This window comes from Tetrao urogallus, assembly GCF_951394365.1.
Source record: "Tetrao urogallus genome assembly, chromosome: Z".
Taxonomy (NCBI): domain Eukaryota; kingdom Metazoa; phylum Chordata; class Aves; order Galliformes; family Phasianidae; genus Tetrao; species Tetrao urogallus.
Genome location: NC_136816.1, coordinates 9,494,730 through 9,512,739, shown reverse-complemented (window position 1 = coordinate 9,512,739; position 18,010 = coordinate 9,494,730). Strand labels below are relative to the sequence as shown.

Genomic DNA, 18,010 nt, shown 5'->3' with positions numbered 1-18,010 from the left:
AGTTCTATCTCAGTTGAAACACAGTCTTCATGCTGTAAATTTAATCCTTTAGCTTCATTCATAAGAATTTTTGCACACATTTTGTTCAGCATAGAAATAGAAAAGGAAACATTCTGAATGAAATAAGTATTAGCAGTTTCCTCCTCACAAGACTTATTCCCTCTTAAAAATCTTCACATTAGATCTATTTGAAATGCTGATTACCTCTCTTGCTGGTAAAACAAATAGAGCAAATTCTGCTATTAGTTCCACTTCAGTGAAGCTATTCTGGATATACATCCAAGTAAAGGTATGCACCAGTAGAGGGGAAAAAAACTGACTGATTTGATTCCCTGTTCAGTGGAAATACCAGTGTGAAAACAGAGGCAAGGAGATCATTTTCAACTTAGTTTCTTTAGTGAAATGCTGAATAATTATGAACGTGTATGCCTCATTTTTAAGAATAATAAGATATTAATCTGGTTCTTTAAATAGAGCTAGGGGATGGTGTTAGACTCTAGTATTTAAATGCTGTATGAACAAGAAAGTGAAACTTGCCAAAACAGAACCCAACATTCTGTGGAAAAGCCCAAGTTGGAGACCTCAGGCAGTATTATAGGAGGATCCACCTTTTACATCTAGGAAGCTCAAGGGCTAGCTAAATTGGAAGTTTTCATGTCAGTAGATACTGACTAAATGTTAAATGCTGATCCATGAAATGAAATGATGAATTTTCAGACCAGGTGTATTTTCTTTTAAAAAAAATAAAATAATAATAATTGTATTGAAGGATCAACAGCCTGAATAATGTACAGACTTCAGAGTCTCAAAGTAGAGTAGTCAACAAATGGATGGATGAGACAAAACTGACATTGCACGCTGACATTCAGAAAGCCAAAGAGGTGCAAAGAAGCCTGACTAAAAGATAACCTGGCTTTCCTCGGAGTCATAGTTTACTGTGAATTATACTGATATAGGCTGACAAATCAATACAGATCCCTGAAAAGCAAAAAAATCACAAATCTATATTCTTTATATTCCTATATACACTCCAGAGTGGCTGCAAAGTCAGCTATTCCACCTGACTGTAGTCATATCATTGACTAACTTAAGTTGTCTTTTGGTACTGGATGACTACTGCTGCAGAGTAATAGAGCAAGATATTTTTGGACACAGAAAATGAAAACTTGAAAAGAAATGCAACAATTAAATGTATTTCTATAAACAAACACTTCAGGATTAGAACCATGAAAAGTAAAACAGAAATAGTCTTTGAAATGAAAACCATCACTATCATAGTTACCTCTTCCATGGTTTCACAAAAGTAAATCAAATGATATCTAATCCTCTACCAGGAAATTTCTGTGCCTTCATTTTTTTTGTACTTGATCAAATGACAATATTTGATACTGGAGATCTGCATGCACATTCTGTCTAAATCAGTTTAGAGAAATTCCTTTCTTGATGCATTGTGTATGCTTGCAGATGGGGTAGGGGTCTTGAGAGAGTTTTGGTGTTTGCTTGTTCTGTGTTAAAGCTTATCAAAGCAGTTGTACCGTAACTGGAGAAAAGGGTGAGAACACAAACTGCACTGCTGAACAGGAGAAATGAAGTTTCACTGGAGGAAGGTGCTCTAGAATCTCACCAAATATAATTTTCTTGGGCTAAAAGAAGAGAAATGTCTGCAGTAGAGCTTTGCAGGTGGTGATTTGGAAATCTTTCCAGGCCTTTGCCAAACTTTTGAACTGACATTCAGTTTTTCACAGATGAAGCCTTTGGCAGAAGGATATTGCTGGCAGTTGTCAAATGCTAATCTTTCCCACAGTAAAACGGGTGAATGGTTGTGGAAAATCTCAAGGGTCTGGGATAGAATAAAAGATAGAAGGACAAACAAGTTTCCTTGCCTGGCGTTCAGCGCCATTGTGTCTGTATCAGACTCTGCTGAGAGATTTCAGATTCTCCCATGTTGATTTTCTTCCAAAGTAGTTTCAGTTATTTTGTTGGAATGTGTGATGGTGTGAATGAAATTAGAACAAGATTTTCTGGAGTTGTTGCTCTAGAACAGCAAGATAGGGCAGATGTATCTTATATAAAAACAAGGAAATCTCTCTTTTATCCTAAGATGTAGAAGAAAATTAAGGCTTCCATACAAGGCTAATTTCCTCTATTTTTTGCTTTTCCCCTTAGTCATATGAACTAGTAGTTATTAAAATTGAAGAGCGTGTCAGTGTCAGTTTCAAAGTTGGAGGTTTCTCCTTTGTTAAGGAATTATTTAATTTTGCTGAGGTTTTGGTTTTTTAAGTACGTCCCATGATAGGACTGAGATCTTCTTCCCATATGGTTTCTACTAGAGCAGCTACTGGCGACACTCACAGTAAAATTTGCACAATTTAAATGGCAAGGGGTCATGCTAAGCCTTAAACCTGCTGCTCTGCCTTTCTCCAGCCTTTGTATTAGTAGATGAATTAAATGGCTTTTGTTATGTGTGTTTCAAAATCATGTGGTGGGTGACACTGTAGTAGTGTATGACCTCACTTGGTCTTAGGCTAGTAGGCTATTCTTCACTGAGATACATCTTCAAAGATACGTGGTCATTAATGAGGTGGATCTACACATACTTCAGTGTCTACTAATGTTATTGCACATGTTAGAATTTCACATCATGTGACCTTTCTGCATGGCATCTATTTTCTAGCTTGTATTTCAGGACTGATGGCAGAAATATTTCACACATTGGACATTCACCCTCTGAAAGTTTTCACAGTAGAAATGAATGACATACATAGATACAGAATGCATTATTTTGAGTAATACTGTGAATTTGTTTCTGATCAGATCAGTACTATGGCAATTAGAACCATGGATGTTCTTTGGGTTTTGCTCTTCTTTCATTCAGGTGGGTTTCCCAAGGGAATTCATGAGAGAATGCATTCCAAAAGGTCTTAAATTCTTCCATCCTCGCTGGAATCAGAATATAGGTGTTGGCAATTGTATGATACTGTGTGTTCTTCCTCCCAGTGTGCTGCACTTAGCACTGCCCACTGAAATCCTTCCTGGTTGTCAGGAAATTATGTGTAAAGGACAGAAAGCATCCATTTGTAAGCAGGATTTTAGAAACTCGCTCTGCATCTGAAAGACCAGTTTTGATGAGCAGAATTTAATTTCAGCATGTGAAGTGCAAGAATAACTGAAGACAAACCCAATTTGTTATAAAGTCTGCCTGTTTCTAGTTAGAATGACATTTCCTCTCATCCATATTCTCTCCCACACACAGGCTAAAGTCATGCAACCACCAGAAGATTTTTTCATCATGTTCAGATAGGGGAGCACTCCATGGAGCACTGACTACAGTGCCTGGCAGACATGCTTCATTCTCTATGAGCTTTCTACTACCGAGAGCCATAGCTCTCTGATGCAATCAAACACTTGGCAGTGGAAAACTGCCATGAATAACACTCCAGCTTTGTAGCCTTTGTTACCAATCAACTCTCAAAAGCTCTTGGAATTGGGTGAATGAAGAAAATACTGCTTGAATATTTTAGTTTTTTTCCTGGAGCCTTTTGATTACATGTATAAAGAGAGCATCTTTGTAAATAACCCTTTTCCTTTTTTAAATTATTATTATTTCTTACATTGGGTCATGTGGTAAACAGAGCCTCCTGCTCTGTATGCACCAACACCTGGGAATAATCATTCAGAAATAACAGTAAGAAACTGCAGTGTCTGCTTTTGACATTAACTTTCCTCAGTTTGACAGTCTGCCACCACTAGATGTTAGTCTGATGTGCCTGTTTTCCAGTGGAGACTGTGGCCTTCCTGCCTCCCTGCCTCCCTCTGCCTGTGATAGGTTACATCAGTGCCCTTTTGGAGAACTCATGGAAACTGTTACGTCATTACAGTGATCACTGAGAACCATACTTTGCTGTGCCTGACTGCGAAATGTGGTGGGATGATTTTAAAACATGGCAGGCCGAGCATCGTGTGAGCTCTGTATTTCTTGTGGGTAAGGTCACGGTACTGTGCTGCTCTTTGGAGCTTTGGAGGTGGGCTGCCCAAGGAGGCTGTGGATGCCCCATCCCTGGAGGCATTCAAGGCCAGGCTGAATGTGGCTCTGGGCAGCCTGGTCTGATGGTTGGCGACCCTGCATATGGCAGGGGGTTGAAACCAGATGATCATTGTGGTCCTTTTCAACCCAGCCATTCTATGATTCTGTGAATCTTTGATTCTGTGAATTACTAAAGGCTTGGTTCTGGCCGCAGCAGAGCAGCAGCCCCTTCTGCTGCAGATGCCGTGTTTTGGCTTCATCCTCTAGGACTCTGTTTCCTGGAAAATACGAGCATTTCTTAGCAGGTCTGTGTTAATCAGAGCAGAGCACAAATATTTGTGACAGGTTGCTCGGTAGGGTACACTGCCAGATCCATGCCTTCTTCTTAGTTGTACCTCACTGTTTGTAATATGTTGGAGAGAGAAAGAAACACCCGTCGTTGTACTCTGCATTCATTTAAAACTTTTGCTAGTCTAGTAATGATAACAAACGTTTTTTTTTCCTCTGGCATTGTGATGAGCGTGTTTTATGGAGGAATGATGTTGCACATATACGGGGAGGTTTTTCACAGTTTTCTGAAACACCATGTAAACTATCAAGCAAGCCACTCGATTGCAATATTTGATTTTATAAAGGCTGTCCAAAGCTTCATTCTACAGCAGCAGGCCACATTTATCTGCCAGTTGCTGGTTGGGTTCTCCTCCAGCTTGCACAGGGCAGGCATGTCCAGCCCGTGGCCCAGCACAGCTCACAGCCCAGCCTGGCCCCTCAGCACCAACTCAGCATCAGTGTATGGTGAAGCTCATCTGGGCTGAAGGTGGGGCTCAGGAAAGCACAGTGCAGGGCCAGCTAAAGTGATGGAAGACCAGTTTATGATTTTGATACATTGGCTAAAAACATCCCCATGAGCAGCAAAAGATATGCAGCCGTGCTTTCCTGTGTGATAAGGGAATTTGAGAACAGGTTTCAAGATTGCTGGAAAAAGGAACGGTTTGGTTTATTTCTCATTCCATTTTCAGTCAGCATAAATACATTATTTGTGAATTTTCAAATGAAATAAATTGAGTTGCAATCAAAAGGTGATGGTGCCTCTTTACTGGACTTCTGCGAGCCCTCTCTTATTGGAGAGAAAAGCCTTTGCTTCATAGTTACATCATTTTTTGGCTGTAGGTACATTTGTGAGCAACTGTTTTGAAGGACAAAGTACAGAAAGAGTAGGATTTCATCAAAAATCTCTGACGAACACTTTGGGAAATCACAAAGAGTGGCTACTACCACCACTGAACCAGACTGATGCATTAGTTTCCAAGCAACCAGGTCATATTTCCCAACAGTGTTATGGCTTAGGTCCCTCTATTTTTTTTATGTTTTAATTAAAAAACATTAAAATTTAAGCTTTGTTACTTTATATGCATTAATTATATTATATATTTTCTGAGGGCTTCTCCAAAAATAATGCCTATTTTATGATAGTGGCCCACACCGTCAGAGGCAGATGTTGGTGGGATGGCAGTAGAGGTTGAACCTTCCCAACAATATTTCATTCCATGTTGTTGCCATGTGACAGATGGCAGCAGAGGGGCAGTCTGACAGAATGGAATCTGACATAAAAGTGCAGGTGAAGCAAAGGTGTGGAATTTAATTCCTGTATGCAGGAAAAACTTGCACCTATGGACGGTCATCAGCTCTGAATGTTTGTAGAGACCGAAGAGTGGATGCAGCGCAGTGAGGCAGTGGGTGGTGTGTTTCAGCTGTCACAGCAGTGACAGTGTGTCATCTCTGCTCGTACAGATTAATACGAGCACAGCGTGCAGGCTCTTGTTCATCACTGAAGAAAATGAATAGCTAATGGTGGTGACTGTGTGAAAAAATAGTGCTTTGTAGCAGAGAATTTGCTCAGTGTTATTGTGCTGTTTGTATCAGTTGTAGTTTACATGGAAATAAATGGGAAGCATTACTTCTGGATTGGCTCTAAGTCCCTCCTGTCTTCTCCTTGGTTTTAGCATAATCAAGATTAGAACCCAGGCTTATTATACAAAGATCAGACAAAATGTTTCTGTTTAATATTTAGCACACTCAGGGCCTGTGCACATGATGTCGGTTGTCTGTACGAGTGAAACTTGAAGCACAATAATTGTTGCAATGGCCATTCGATTTTCATTTCATTTGCTCGTTATGAAAAATGGCCATGTGATTTAGTGATCAGATCCAGGATACAAAGAATATGCGGTGGAGGAATAACACTCCTCAGTCCTTTCTTCTCCTTATGTTCCATTTGCTTGCTTGGCTTTAACTATAATCTATGTTAAGATACACTTGAATGAAACAGAAATGATAACGTGCAAGGAGTCATTGTGTCTTTCCTCTTGAACCTTCCTAGAGATGTCCAAAATTAAAAGCAACATAGACTTAAAGATACTTGAAACACATTTTGTAAGTAGCTAGACAACACCCATCTTCTGAACTGCTGGATTGAGGAAAGATTTCTTTCCTCAGTTTTTCTGATTTCTGATTTCTGTGATCCAGATGGCCAAGTAAACATGAATTTTAGATGGTTCAGATTTGAGTGGGCACAATGATAACTTTGTTTGACTATCTTTTATGTGTCAAAAGACCTTATCACTGCAGTGAAACACCAAAAACTCTCAAGCTAAATCTTTATGCAGAAGCTCTGCTACTGGTTATATTGGAAGTCATATGAGAAGGATAACTTTGAAGTGTTTAAATACAGGCTGCATCTGAGTTGTCTCTGTAAAGACCGTTTGTTGGGCAAACTGTACTGTTGCATGTTTTGGAAGCCCTTAGGAAACACATAGTGTGGACAGATTCATCTGTTACTTCAAGTAGAAAGATGTAAATGTTATCTGTAACCTGTTAGGTGGGTGACCTCAATGCATTTAAGAACTTAAGAATTCTAATACATTCAAGATTGGGTGGCAAGAGATTATATTTGATGGCATGTGGCTATTAGAATTGTTCCAAGTATGAATTTCTCTATGATGCACATGAAAAAAAAAATGTCATTTGTCTTTGTACTGTTTTTATTAATGTTTTAATTTAAATAGAAAATGAAGTTGCCCATTTACCAAATAAATTTCCATCTACAAATCAGTCTCTGTCAGCATTAAGAGAAAAGATTGGCCTTAATCCCTTTTTCTTTATAAAAAGAAAGAAATTAATTTGTCTTTATAAAAACAAATTAAAAAAACAAGAACAACAAAAACAAACATCCACTGTTATTTCATGCTAGCAGTCTATAGCAATAGGGAATAGACTTGTAGAAACTTAGCAATTTGCCTTGTTTAGCATGATGGATATTTTTGTACATAATTCTTTGTGTGCAGCATTTGGACTGACGTCAACAAAATTGAACTCAAAACTGAAATTGCCCATATTACACCAAATCCCTGCACACACAAATGTAGTGTATGCAAACTGGGTTTTCTTTTGTTTGTTTTTAGCTTTTTTATTATTATTATTAAATATCACAGCACTGTTATAATAAGTTTGTCTGTTGTTTGCAGGTTGATCCCCTGTTTACAGTGCCTGCACCTCCACCTCCAATTTCCAGCAGTATCACACCTCAGATTCTGCCTTCCTACTTTTCTCCATCTTCATCCAATATTGCAGCACCAGTTGAGCAGCTTTTGGTACGGACTCGTTCAGTGGGTGTAAATACTTACGAAGTTGGAGTAGTAACAGAACCCGAATGCCTTGGACCCTGTGAGCCTGGGACCAGCGTGAACTTGGAAGGAATTGTGTGGCATGAAACTGAAGAAGGTAAATTATTTTTTCCATTAGGCTTGTCTATTAGATATCTTAACGAGGAGACTCTGCCTGACTTACTAGTCTGTGGGAACATAATGTACAGTGGCAATCATAGTTGTTAGCTAAGCCAGTGGGTTTTTTCTTATAAAAACAAATGGCAGATTTTTTATTACTTAAGCAATCATATTTTCCAAATGACCCACCATGTAACCCCAATTAACAACAGAATTGTTTCCCACTGCTTTGTTGAGAAAAGTATATGAAGAAAAAGCTAACAGAGTAGCATAAGTATGCTGTTTAAATGTGTATGAAGAGAGTAATGTTCGTGAGAGGCATGGATTTATGAATGGCTTGAATTAACGCTTAAAAAGCTGGGAATGTTGGAACTGAGATACTCAAAAAACAGCACCATTATATAATGATAGAAGCCCCAGAGACCCCTCAGAAATTCTAATTGTTGCTTGTAATAACTTTGCAATTTGGTTGTTTGAAACATGCTACACGGGGGAAATGTTCTAAGAGAGATGTTCCATATGGTGAAGAAGTGCTCTCTAAACCAGACCAATTTCTGTAACACTCTCTGACAGCATTCAGCCACGCAGGAGAGCTGGAGAGCTCTGGCAAATAATAAATGTGATTGTTTGTGGTTTAGAACAAAGTAGAAAGAAGATTATACTTTTATATGCAGATTTTTCCATCTTGGTTTCAAAAGCTCGTTATTAAAAAGGCAGTTTTCTATAGTTAATGCTAAAAATACTGTGTGTATACCCTAACCTACTGCAATTTTTGTTTTAATAGCAGTGGATTTCTCTAGTTGTAGCTGCCTGATAGTCTTCCTATGACTTTTCTTTGTTTTTGAGGATCATTTAATTCTTAGTGGTCTACCATCCTCAACTGTGAGAACAAGATTATTTACAAAAGGATAAAATGAAAGAGTGCAGCAGTGCATTGCTTCATGATAAATCCTGACATCCTGCAGACATATGCATAATGGCATTTGGTCCTTTGCAGTGATATATAAGACCTCACCCAAGTGCTCTACACCGTCCTCTCAAAAATCAATAGAGAGAGTCAGATTTACTCGCTTTTGTATGCTTTCACCCATCCATCTTTCTCTCTGCGTATGTCTACAGCAGATTCATAAGGTGCATTGATCCTTTTAGATTGTTTTTAAAGCACAATATAAATTCAGTTTTAAAATATCCCTGCAGAGATGACTGCCTGTAGCCACTCCAGTTTTCCTCAACTTTCCTGTATCAACTGGACTTGAAATGTGTGGGTGTTAACTGTGGCAACATGAAAGAGCAGTAGCTGTTAATAGTGTTATTCTTGCTGAATAAACTAAACTTCTGACCCCCACTGAATTTAAGAAGTCTGTCTCGTTAGAGCTTTGGCACCAGGAGCATTAAAAAAAAACAACTGCATTCTTGTCACGATGACATTCCATTTACCAGTTTCTCAGCACTCCACTGGTTTAAAAGCTCTTGGTATTTAGTAGAAATTAAGTCCCTTAACCTTTTCCCGGTTTGTCTGAAACAATTTCTGAAAGAACTCAAAGTTAGATGATGGCATGTTTGAACATAATGGTTTTGAATCTGCCAGTTTTCATGGCTTAACAAATACTGTTTTGCAACTCTGCTGCTGCGAGTGAGTATAGCAGTGGGATTTAAAGCTGTCCTAGAAATGTAGCTGTTAGCATGCAGATTCAGAGGCTAAATGCAATGGATGCAGTATTGTGTTGTATGCTTTGTACTGCTGTTTTTCATGTCATACTGTTTCAGACTCTGCTTAAATGAAGAAAGTATCGTAACTTGTATTCTGTTTTTCCCCAAACCAGTGTTCACAATCAAGCCTCTATTATGAAAAAACGAGTTCCTAATGATCAATTTTGCATTTTAAATTGAGTTTTGCTGTTCAGAGCACACATATGTATATATTTAGCTGTTTTCAGATTTTTTTGACACATTCATGAAAGCAGCTATGTAGCAGCTTGCCTGAAACAATTTCTGCCAGATTTTAGAAAACAGGATGCAGATGGGTCGTCTATTTATCTTCAGCAGAAGGATGATTATGAGATACTCATTTTCTCCAGTTATGATTCTGACTTTAATTAGTCCAGAACATGACCTTTGCTAAAACTAGTGTAAATCCAGAATATGCTGAACTCATTGTAACTGGTGAGATCTAAAACCATCTCGATGTTCATAATTCCCAACTGAAATATGCATTTATTTTGTGATATCGACATGTTTCTTTTACATTCACTTCGTTCACTGCTTTCCAAAGCCTACTAAAAACACACATGCAAACTGATGTCTCTATCCATAAAATGGATGGCTTTTTTAAGGTAGAAGAATCCTAAGAAGCTAAGGTATGAAGATTTCTGACCTTGCCTTGAATTTTGAGATATTTGAATTATTTTGTATGTGTTTTAGCCACTCTGTAAGGTGAGTTGTAAGCTGATTAGAACAGGTTTGTAGGATATCTGTGTATCGTATGGCATATCAGGACAGTGACCTAAATGTGCTGCTGAGCAGCCTTCATATGCTGCAGGAGGAGCTAGCAATCAGAATGCAAGTGCAGAAGGGATGTGGTGATTACAGTTATTAAAAAAAGAGTGAAGTGAGACAGGTGAAATCCAGTGGTAGCTGTTAAACTCATTAATTCCAATACATGCTTTCTAGAGAGGAAGGACTCAAGAATGCATGTTTTGAAGGTTTTCAGAGTCTGCAGTAACCAGTTTTTTATTAGGGACGCTAAAGAAGTTTCATTGCATTTCTTCTTCACAGCCACAGGAATAGTGATGTTTGCTTTCATTACTCATGTTTTTAAGATAATCACTACAAAGTGGGAGAAAAAGCTGCACTGGATTTCACTGATCAAAGAGAGTGTTGTTAACTACAGCTTTTTTTTCATTTATTCCACAGCAATGGATTCAGTTGATTTGGTGAGCAGATTTAATGAATCGGACTCTTTTTCCTGGAGTATTTCAATCCAAACATATCTTAATATGTGTAGGGAAGCTGGCATCTGAAATCTGTCACATTTTATTTATTACAAGGCATTGTAACTAATCGTAGCAATGGTTTGCTAGTAAAATTTACTGAGAATGCCTGTTATTATTTCAGCTTTTCTCAGTTGCATTACTCAGTTGTGCAGTGTGTAATTTCTCCATAAGTATTCTGTCTGCATTTTTCTCTGCTTAATACTCTTGTTTAGATATGTTTTGGGAATGTATCCAAAGTGCTGTAAATGCCTAAATCAAAAAAAAAAAAAAAAAAAAAAAAAAAAAAAAAAAAAAGATATTTTAAAGGAATTAGTTGATGTTAGTGAAAAATGGTCATAGGCAGGACCAATCTGAAAGCTGGCAGCTTAATGTGGACATCTGATACCAGAAACAACCAATAATAGCAGAGATCTGTCATAAAAAGCAACTTGGTAGTGTTATTGGAGTATATTTTTTAGGTTTTTTTTGTTTTGTTTTGTTTTTTTCTTTCTTTTTTTTTTTCCACTGATATTCTGGGAAGCAGTTGTCTGTATTTCTGTACTGAGAAATATGGTTTATCTAGAATTGGGTACATGTTAAATGGGATAATCATCTTCTGGGAAAACAGTTTTGAATAGAGTAGTAATTGTTTCCAACTACCTGGAGGAAATAAAAATGACCCAGAAAAAAGGAAAACCACCAACCAGCTTCTAACAAACTGTTGCCCTGGGTCATGTTCTGTTTTTGGTTCAGCATCTAGTAATAGAATCTGCCCATAGCTGTGAGAAGCACTACTTCTGATGATGTCTTGTTTGCTTTCAAACTGTGTAGGAGACAGCCATCCATCACCTTGCTGCCTTTGTGTGCAGAGCAAGCTGTCAGCATGCTGTGTTGGAGTTCTTGCATGGTTGCATTGACATTCTTCTTCTTGTGTGGTTTGGGTACACAGCTTCCTGTTGTTGTTCAGTAATAGATAATGGAAAAATGAATTGTATTTTTTTACATGTTCTCTTGTCAGGGCTCTCCTGTTGTTTTTATAACTTGAGACTAGTTGTTGAATGTAATAAGTAGGAGTCTGAAGCTTGCTGTAATTAATTATACAGGATCTCAAAAATGTGGTGGGATCACCTGTAGAGGTTCCAGATCTATTAGTGTCAGTTCTGGCACTGTTTTGCAATAGAACACCTAGATGAGACAGAGACATGCTGACACTTCTGGGTGGGTTTTCTAGTCTGCCACATTCACATCTAACATGCATAGACATTTTGAAAGCACACTCGCTGCACAGTATTGAGGTTGATTCTTCCTTCTTGAGTTCTTGTTTCTTGCTATGTGATGTTATGTCTGCAAAAACTATTTTTGAAAGAACACAGTCTGTTTTAAATGTCTCTGGTTATTTATGTGTTCATACATGTGTGTAAGTAAGGGTGTGTATGTGTGTATAGAATTAAAGGAATGAGAAGTATTCTGGCTGCCTTTGATACCCCTTAGCAATTTCTTGTGGTTTAACAACCACACTTTCCTACTTTCATATATAGAAACACATGAATCGTATGTTGAAAAGTGTATCAAAAGTTCAGGTAAACAAATGCAGAAATTAGAGAAATTTATTTTTTTTCTTCATAATATATTTTGTCAAATAATACTAAACAATACTAAACAGAAATTCAGATAAATGTAGTTTGTAGAATCATTAAGGTTGGAAAAGACCCCAAAGACTTCTAATTCAACTGCCAACACTGTTGTCTTGAGCTCAGGCAAAGATTATAGAGAGGTAATGCTGTTTACTAAACCAAGCAATGAAGTTGAAAAAAAAAGCCAACAGATAACCTTTCTGGCTGGGTGCATTTATATACTGCCTTTTATGTACCTTTAGCAATAAGTACACTGAATTTGTGGGGCCTAAGGGGCCTTCTTGATCATCTCACCATTGCTCTTTACCTTATCAGAGCATGTACATGTTTATGAATGAAAATTCTGATGTTGTCTTCTGCAGTGTTTCTTATACACACACTGTATGAAACACACAGTGATGGCCAGTGTGGAAGGGAAAGAGTGCTTGCTCTAAGCCAGTAGGGCATGAATTTCATTCTGATATTTGATATTTTATGACAATTATATGTTTGTAGCTGAAATGCTTGTTCTGAGATAACCACAAAGTGAACACAAAGTGAACCACAAAGGCACACCCTTCAGTTTCCCAGTTAGTTTTCTGCTTGCTATTTCATAGAATCATCATAGAATTGATTGAGCTGAAAGGGACCCTTGAAGTCCATCTATTCAATTAACAGGAATGTCAACAGCTAGATCAGGTTGCTCGGAGCCCTGTCCAACCTGACTTTGAATGTCGCCAAGAATGTGTCATTCACTACCTTTTTGGGCAACCTATTCCTGTACCTAATCACTTTTATTGTAAAAACACTTTTTCTAATATCCATTCTAAATCTCCCCTCTTTAAGAAACATAGAATCACAGAATCACCAAGGATGGAAAAGACCTCCAACCATCCACCTACCACCGATATTTCACCACTAAACCACGTCCTTCAGTACAACATCTAAACATTTCTTGAACATTTCTAGGGACAGTGACTCAACCACCTCCCTGAGCAGCCCATTCCAGCACCTAAACACTTTTTCAGGGAAAAAAATAATTGGTAATATCCAACTTGAATCTCCCCTGGTGCACTTGAAGCCAATCCTTTTAGTCCAGTCTGGTCCTCTCTAGTCCTGACAGGATGCAGGAGAAGATGCAGACCCCACCTCACCACAACCTCGCTTCAGGTAGTTACAGAGAGCAATAAGGTCACCTCTGAGCCTCCTCTTATCCAGAATCCCAGCTCCCTCAGCTGCTCCCCATAAGACTTGTAATCCAGACCCTCGCAGCTCTGGACAGGAGAATGCCTCTCCAGGGCCTCAATGTCTTTCTTTTAGTGAGGGGCCCAAAACTGAACACAGTACTCAAAGTACAGCTTCACCAAGGCTGAAACCATTTACCCTTGTCCTGTCACAACAATTCTTGCTAAAGAATCTGTTCCCTTCTGTTTTACAGCCCCCCTTCAGATAGTGACAGGTTGCTGTCATCCTGTCCTTGTAGGACAGGTGTTAATTCTATGAATTATATTTGTGGCTTTCCTCTGGACTCGTTCCAACAGGTCCATGTCTCCCCTGTACTAAGGATTCCCCATCTGAATGCAGTACTCCATGTGAGGCCTCACCAGTGCAGAGTGGACGGGCAAGATCTCCTCCCTCACCGTGCTGACCATGCTTCTTTCAATGCAGCCCAGCATACTGTTGGCTTTCTAGGCTGCAAGCTGTACTTGATGCTGTTCTCACCCTAAATAGTTGAAGCAAATATTACTTTTAGGGGCAAGTCTCTATGCTATCCATAGAGAAGTGGTTTTAAGGTGTTAGACTTGCTCTTACAAGCCAGGTATATAAGGCTGAATTGATGTAGTTTTAATGAGTTGCCATGAATCAACCAGCCTACAGTAACCAAACCTTTGCAGGCTCCTAGTCCACAGCAAACAGTAGATAAATCGTGTCAGTATAAACCTTCTCAGTGAAGGAGAAATGCAGAATGGATTATAGATGTTCCCTGCTGTCAGAGCTGTAGGTTAGAGAGAAGTATTACCTCATTGAATTTAATTCTGATTCTTCTACAGAGCATTCCTTTTGTTCACAAATGCTCAATTAGTCATTAATTTGAACATTAATTTAAGGCTGTTTATTTTGGTGATTTAAAGCATCACAGATAAGTGAAGATCTGTGCATCACCCCTTGCATTCCTTCCTTACACAACTGCTTCAGATCAGGAAGCGTGTCTAAAGATGATGTTGTGTTAAATGTTAAATTTGGGCCTAATTAGTCCTTAAACATGTACACACCTTAGGTTTCTAGCTAGTGTTAGTCCTACAGCATTGTTTAGAGAGGTGTCACGGAGTTGACCAGATCAATCTATGTCCGTGCACCTCTGCTGCATTAAGGGATTTTGTTTACTACATTATGCCTGCCTGTGCTATTGCTTCAGTTTTGCAGATAAAGATGTGATGCTAAGCAGAGCATGGCCATGGTTCATTTGGAGCGAATGAGTGAGAATATCAGTGTGTCGTATTTTGCAAGAGCAGTAATAGCCAGTCTGTCTACAGTGAACTAGCAAATGGCACATTCTATAGCTCAGTGGGAAGACCATCTTGATATAACCCAAGGCATTGAATGAAAAAAAATAACAAATTTTAGACAGTGCTTGTATTTTTGTGTTTTGTCTCACTACTACAGAGGAAGTCTCTCTGCTCTGTTTGTACACAGAAATATATCCCTTCTACAAACAAGCAGATGGGGGAGGGGAAGGTGCACAGGAAAAGGAAGGAGGATAACTGAGGTTAGAAGCATTTGCATGGAGCTATTTGAATGTGAAATTGAGCCTGATGAAGCAGTGAGGATAGGAAGACTAAAGAAGTTGCTTTAAGGAAAACAAGAGCTTTGAATAGTTAGTGTTCAAAACCAAATCCAAAACCAAATGCTCAGAAGTGAGACCAATCCCCTACAAAATACTTGTGACATCTGATGCTTGGGCTTGAGAATAGCTGGGGAAAGGTTGGCCGCTGATGAAGAAAGTATCATAACGCAAGTGTTTTACTGAATAAATACCACTACAGTCAGGAATGAAATCACAATTGAAGTGATGTCTTTAACTGGTGTGAGTTGGAAATTAAACCACTTATTTTAAAATGTTCTTAGAGTCACTCAAGTTTTGTACATAGCTGAACTAGTGTGGATAAGCTGTGATCATGTAGTTTTATCACCCTGTTAAATATTGATCATACTCTGCAATATGGTGAATAGGATGAGTTTCTCCCTGTTACATGACGCTATGCTTTCACTAACACATAAAAACACCAGTTTAATAAAAGAGCGTATTTATTTTTAAATAAAAATCTAATTTTTTTTTGTTTCCTCTGCAAATCTGTAGCAGATCTGCTTTTGGCAGCAGGACTAACTCTCTCATGTAAGACCAATGTGCAGTGTGATATCCAGATTTTCATTCTGCAGAATCAGTAGGAAGCTTACATATTGTCAACCAGAGCACAAATTCAACATTCTTTTCAGTTATTACCTATGTGATATGAACTAGTTACTAGTCCGCCTGTTGGTGACATGAGACAATCAAAAAAGCAGTTCTTTGGCCCTCAATGCTACTGAAAGATTACTGTGTATATTTTTATTCTAAGACAGGTAGAGTGGAAAAGTAGAGGTTGAGGGTAAAGACAAAGAATGTAAAAAAGGAAAAGCTCAAGGTGAATAGCTTTCTTGATTTAGACTGAAAAACTAAGTCTAGCCTTATTACAGCTAGTGTAGCAATGGAAACCACAACTGAGGTTCATCAGTTTTATATCCCTAAACTCCATGAGATATCCAAGAAAAAAATAACACCTTGGACTTAAAAACAAAATAAAACAAAACAAAAACAAGGGCAGAATTTGAGCCCTTCTGTTTGTTTGTTTGTTTGTTTGTTTGTTTGTTTGTTTAGGAATTGTCAACTAAATCAGAAGCACATTTACATAAAGATAAGCAGTATTCTATATTTACTATCTTAATATACATATCCAAGTGAATTTTTAAATGAATGTGCCTATGGAAATAAAAGCTCAGAGAATTAATTTTTAGGCCACAATTCAATACCCTTGATAAAGATGCAATCACCCACACACAAAGTAGTGTTTTCAAAAAGCATTATTTTCCTTCCCCTACATTTTTTTTGATAGATTTCAGTTCTTAAATTAGTTTACTAGGACTTTGCTTTTCATGATATTTTAGTGTTCTTAAGAGATTTTGTTCTGAATTTTTTTTTTTTTAAGTTTTATTATCTATATTAGAATATTTGCTTTTTCTCCAGTAATTTAGCAAATGGTATAAAGATACCCAAAACACGAAGTGAAGTTAACTTATTGGGAAATGTCAACTGGTAGCACTGAGAACTAGTGTTGCAGAGAAACACTTCCAGCTCAGTCTTTGGTTAATCTAGAGGTGTGCTTTTCTCCAGTCAGTTTAAAACTTCTGCATTTAAGTAGGTTGAAACAAGTAATTATGTTTTACTGCCTGTTTACTTTCCCCTACAGTGACTGAGCCTATATTGCTTAACCTTGCTTTCATACAGAACTGGCATTTGTGGATCCTTAAAAGCCCGAGGGAAGCTGTGACACCCTCTAGTTGGGAGATTTGTAAGTAGAAGGAACAATCTCAGGTTTCACTAGAGGAGCTGTTTTCCTTCAGGGAGGTGATAAACTGATGTCAATTTGTAGAAGAGTATGAGTTCTGATACGTGTTATGGATTTAAAAAAGGCTTTATTTTGCTCTCTACAATTTTGTTAAATTCCTGAAAAGCGTGACATGACTCCTCAGAAGGTCTGATTTCTCAGAAAGTTTCACAATAAATCAGTTCTTGTTTCTTCAGAAATTTTGTTCAATCCTGTATTAGTGGCTGTGAAACTGGTTCAATCTGTGTGCCTCCAAGGCTGTTTCTTCAGAAGAACCATAAGCTACCAGTAGACTTGATTTAGCTCTAGAGAAAGAAGTGTAGGTGGTTACAAAATCAAACAATAATTTTTTAAAAAATATGGGATAATGGTGACAAATCCTAGGCTTGAGACCTCTGTTTAGATGTGATAAAAGCTGAATTATGGTCAGTGGAGGCTACTAATATTTGTTGCTTTGTGAAAATCAGATAATTTTGTTATGAACTCTTTAATAAGGAATGACCTTTTGGCACGGTCAACATGCTCTTGAAAAAGTCTTTCGTGTTTTCCATTATGGTATGAAGGACTTAAATGTCTTATAAGTTAATCTTATAAAAATTACAAGTTCAGTATTTGTAAGCACATTAGACCAGTGTGACTCTTAAGTGACTGCATAGGTCTTTGATGGCAATCACTCCCTGAACTTTCTCAACTTGGACATTACTTCTGCCAAAGCATGGAGCCAGCTAGGCCCCATTTTCTCCTAAATAGAGGGCTGTTTAAGATGGAGTGAAACATCTTTGGTTTTGAAACATAATGATAAATTATTTCGTTTCTATTTAAATTGGCAAGTCAGAGTTTTTGGAAACGTTGCTAGCTGAGTTCTGATGAGGAGAGAAACAAAGGCAGCAAAGTTTGCTTCACAGATGCTGATGCAAGGCAGAGGTACATCTAAAGTGCTGCCAGCTGCAGCTGATCCAGTGTGTGAAAAACTTCT

At 38.1% G+C, this 18,010-nt stretch overlaps 1 protein-coding gene across 2 annotated transcripts in view; it reads left to right on the top strand.

Moving 5' to 3' along the window:
* ZNF608 (zinc finger protein 608) overlaps positions 1 to 18,010 on the top strand; it is a gene marked incomplete at both ends in the record, with an annotated part of 87,398 nt that overhangs the window by 36,774 nt on the left and 32,614 nt on the right. For both annotated transcript variants that reach the window (XM_079548924.1, XM_079548923.1), the window contains one exon: positions 7,549 to 7,804. In XM_079548924.1, coding sequence (XP_079405050.1) covers positions 7,549 to 7,804 — 256 coding nt within the window. The remainder of the gene's footprint in view (positions 1 to 7,548; positions 7,805 to 18,010) is intronic.